This window comes from Argentina silus, assembly GCF_951799395.1.
Source record: "Argentina silus genome assembly, chromosome: 5".
Classification (NCBI taxonomy): Eukaryota; Metazoa; Chordata; class Actinopteri; order Argentiniformes; family Argentinidae; genus Argentina; species Argentina silus.
Window position 1 is genome coordinate 17,161,822 of NC_139659.1, and position 2,354 is coordinate 17,164,175.

Below are 2,354 nucleotides of genomic sequence, written 5' to 3' on the forward strand. Positions count from 1 at the left end.
TCTCTCTCTCTCTCTTGTCTCCATGCTGCCTTGGTCTTCTCATAAAGTAAGTGGCTCCTTCATACCTGGACCAGCCCAGCGTCCCAGCAGTTAGTTTGACCCCTTAGACGGTTCAGTACTCTTTCTACCCTTCCCTTTCTACCTCCTCATTATTTATGCCCCCCCCCCCCCTCCTCTTCTCATCCTTAGTCCTGATACTCTCCCTTCTCATTACACCCTCCCCACCCTCAACCCCCCCCCCCACCCCCACCGCGCCCCTTGGGTAAACCCTTCTTACCCTTCATACCACTTGACCCTGTATGCCCTCTCCAGCCCCTAGGTCAGGTGTACCCTCTAGTCAGTGAGCTCTCTCTCTCTCTCTCTCTCTCTGTCTCTCTCTGTGTGTGTGTGTGTGTGTGCTGTCTTACTGTAGCAATGCTAAACTACCTCTCCTCCTCTCCTTCCCTCTCTACGCAGCCATCCAAGGTTTCAACCCGCAGCATAAGATTCAGAGTTTTGAGGAGGCGAGGGGTCTGGATCGTATCAATGAGAGGATGCCCCCCCGCCGGGACAGCCAGCAGCCTGAGGCCCCCCCCTCTCCCAACAACCTGCCAGCCAACGCCGGACCGCCAGATAAGAACGGCACCAACACACAGGCCTAGACGACGCTCCCTCCATCTCTTCCTCCTCCTCCCTCCTCCCTCCTTCCTCCTCCTCTTCTCTCCCTCCTACTCCCTTTATTCCTCCTTCCCCTTCTCTATCGTTCTCTCCCCTGGCCCTATTATTGCTCTCTGCTGCTGCCTCTATGCCAGCAGCTGGCCTCTCCCTCCACCCCCCCTCCCTTCCCCTACCCCCCCCCCCCCCCCCCCCCCCCCCCTCCCTTTCTCGCTGTTACAGCAGGACAACAGGGGTCAGCGTGACTCTCTCAGTCCGCCACTCATCATGCTTATTTATTTCATCATCTATACAGAATCTAACGTGGTAGTTTAAGACTGAATCTGAACAAATGATACATGATGATACCAATCTCAAATGTACATTTCTATGTGGATTTGCTCAAGGTAATCACTGCCCTGCTAAATAAAGGCAAATCCATTTTGTAATTTTTTGAGTTGATATTTGGGATAATATTCTGAACACCTTTTTATCAACTCTTGAGTTCTAGTTTCTGTGTGCTTGGCAAAGGAAGAATTTGACGCTGTATACTCATCTAAAGTACCTATGCTGTGTTTGTGTCCACCCAAAAGAGCAAGCGAGAGCACTTGAATAAAAAGAGAAGAAATTAATTGGAAACCTCCATCGCATTAAATCCATCCATTCTAATGCCAATGATAGTGTATCAGAGCTCAGACACGAGCAAGTATTGACATTTATATATGTACATTTTAAATGTTCCCTCTTTTCAATGTGATGTTTTATTTTTGTTCTGTTTTTATTTTTTATTTTTACGAAACATAGAATTAGTCATACCCAGAATAGAAATGGGGTAGGGTGAGAGGGGAGATTTGGGGGAGGGGGGGGGATAAGAGGGTAAAGGAGCCAGGGGAGAGAGAGGTGGGTATTGAAAGACGGAGGAGACTGTGGGGTAAGGGGGTGGAAAGGTACAGGGAAGATAAAGGGATATATATGGGAGTGAGGTGAGGAGAGAGAGACAGGAGAGAGAGAGACAGGAGAGAGAGGGACAGGAGAGAGGGACAGGGGAGAAAAGGGAGCTGATCACAGAACTGCTCCTCCACTCTCGGTCACAGGTGAGATGCTAAGGTGCCTGATAGAAGAGAGGTGTGTATGTTTCAGGTGTGTGTGTGACGATATGGGTGGGGGGACGCGATGGGCTTTGTAGGGTGTTGGGGGAGATGTACTGAGGTATTTTCTTTTTTTTCTGGAGGGAGGGGGTGATGGGGGGGGGGGGGGGGGCGGGCAATTGAGAATGGGGCCTCGTTTCTGACTTCTGTTCCAGTCTCAGAACATATCTCACAGAATGTACAGAAATTGTTTAATCAAGGTTTTCTTAATAGCTGAAGTGAAAAAAAACAAAACTTTGTCAAGTACTTGTATTGCGAGGCCTCTTTCATTTATGTAGATGTTTCACTCCATTCAATAAAAAACTGAAAATAAATTGTCTAGAAATTCCCTTATTCAGTTTCACATATGATATTGTCATACTCAAGGACAGTGAGTACAGAGCTGTCTAGCTCCTGGTTACACCCCCCCCCCCCCCCCCCATTCCCTAGCCTGTTAGAGTGGGAGGCATTCTATTGTGCTGCAATACTTCACAGTGAGAGAGAAGGACATCGCACACAGAGTACTTGGAGAGATAAGGACATTGAGAGACGGAAGGCTTCTCTTTTATGTTAAACCTGTTGCTTAGCAACACA

General features: G+C 48.5%; 1 protein-coding gene across 1 annotated transcript in view; it reads left to right on the forward strand.

Annotated features, from left to right (window-relative positions):
- ppp3ccb (protein phosphatase 3, catalytic subunit, gamma isozyme, b) overlaps positions 1-2,089 on the forward strand; it is an 11,949-nt gene extending 9,860 nt beyond the window's left edge. Inside the window, exon 14 of the mRNA XM_083670642.1 lies at positions 457-2,089. Coding sequence (XP_083526768.1) covers positions 457-641 — 185 coding nt within the window. The 3' untranslated portion in view covers positions 642-2,089. The remainder of the gene's footprint in view (positions 1-456) is intronic.
- The last annotated feature ends 265 nt before the right edge of the window (positions 2,090-2,354 follow it).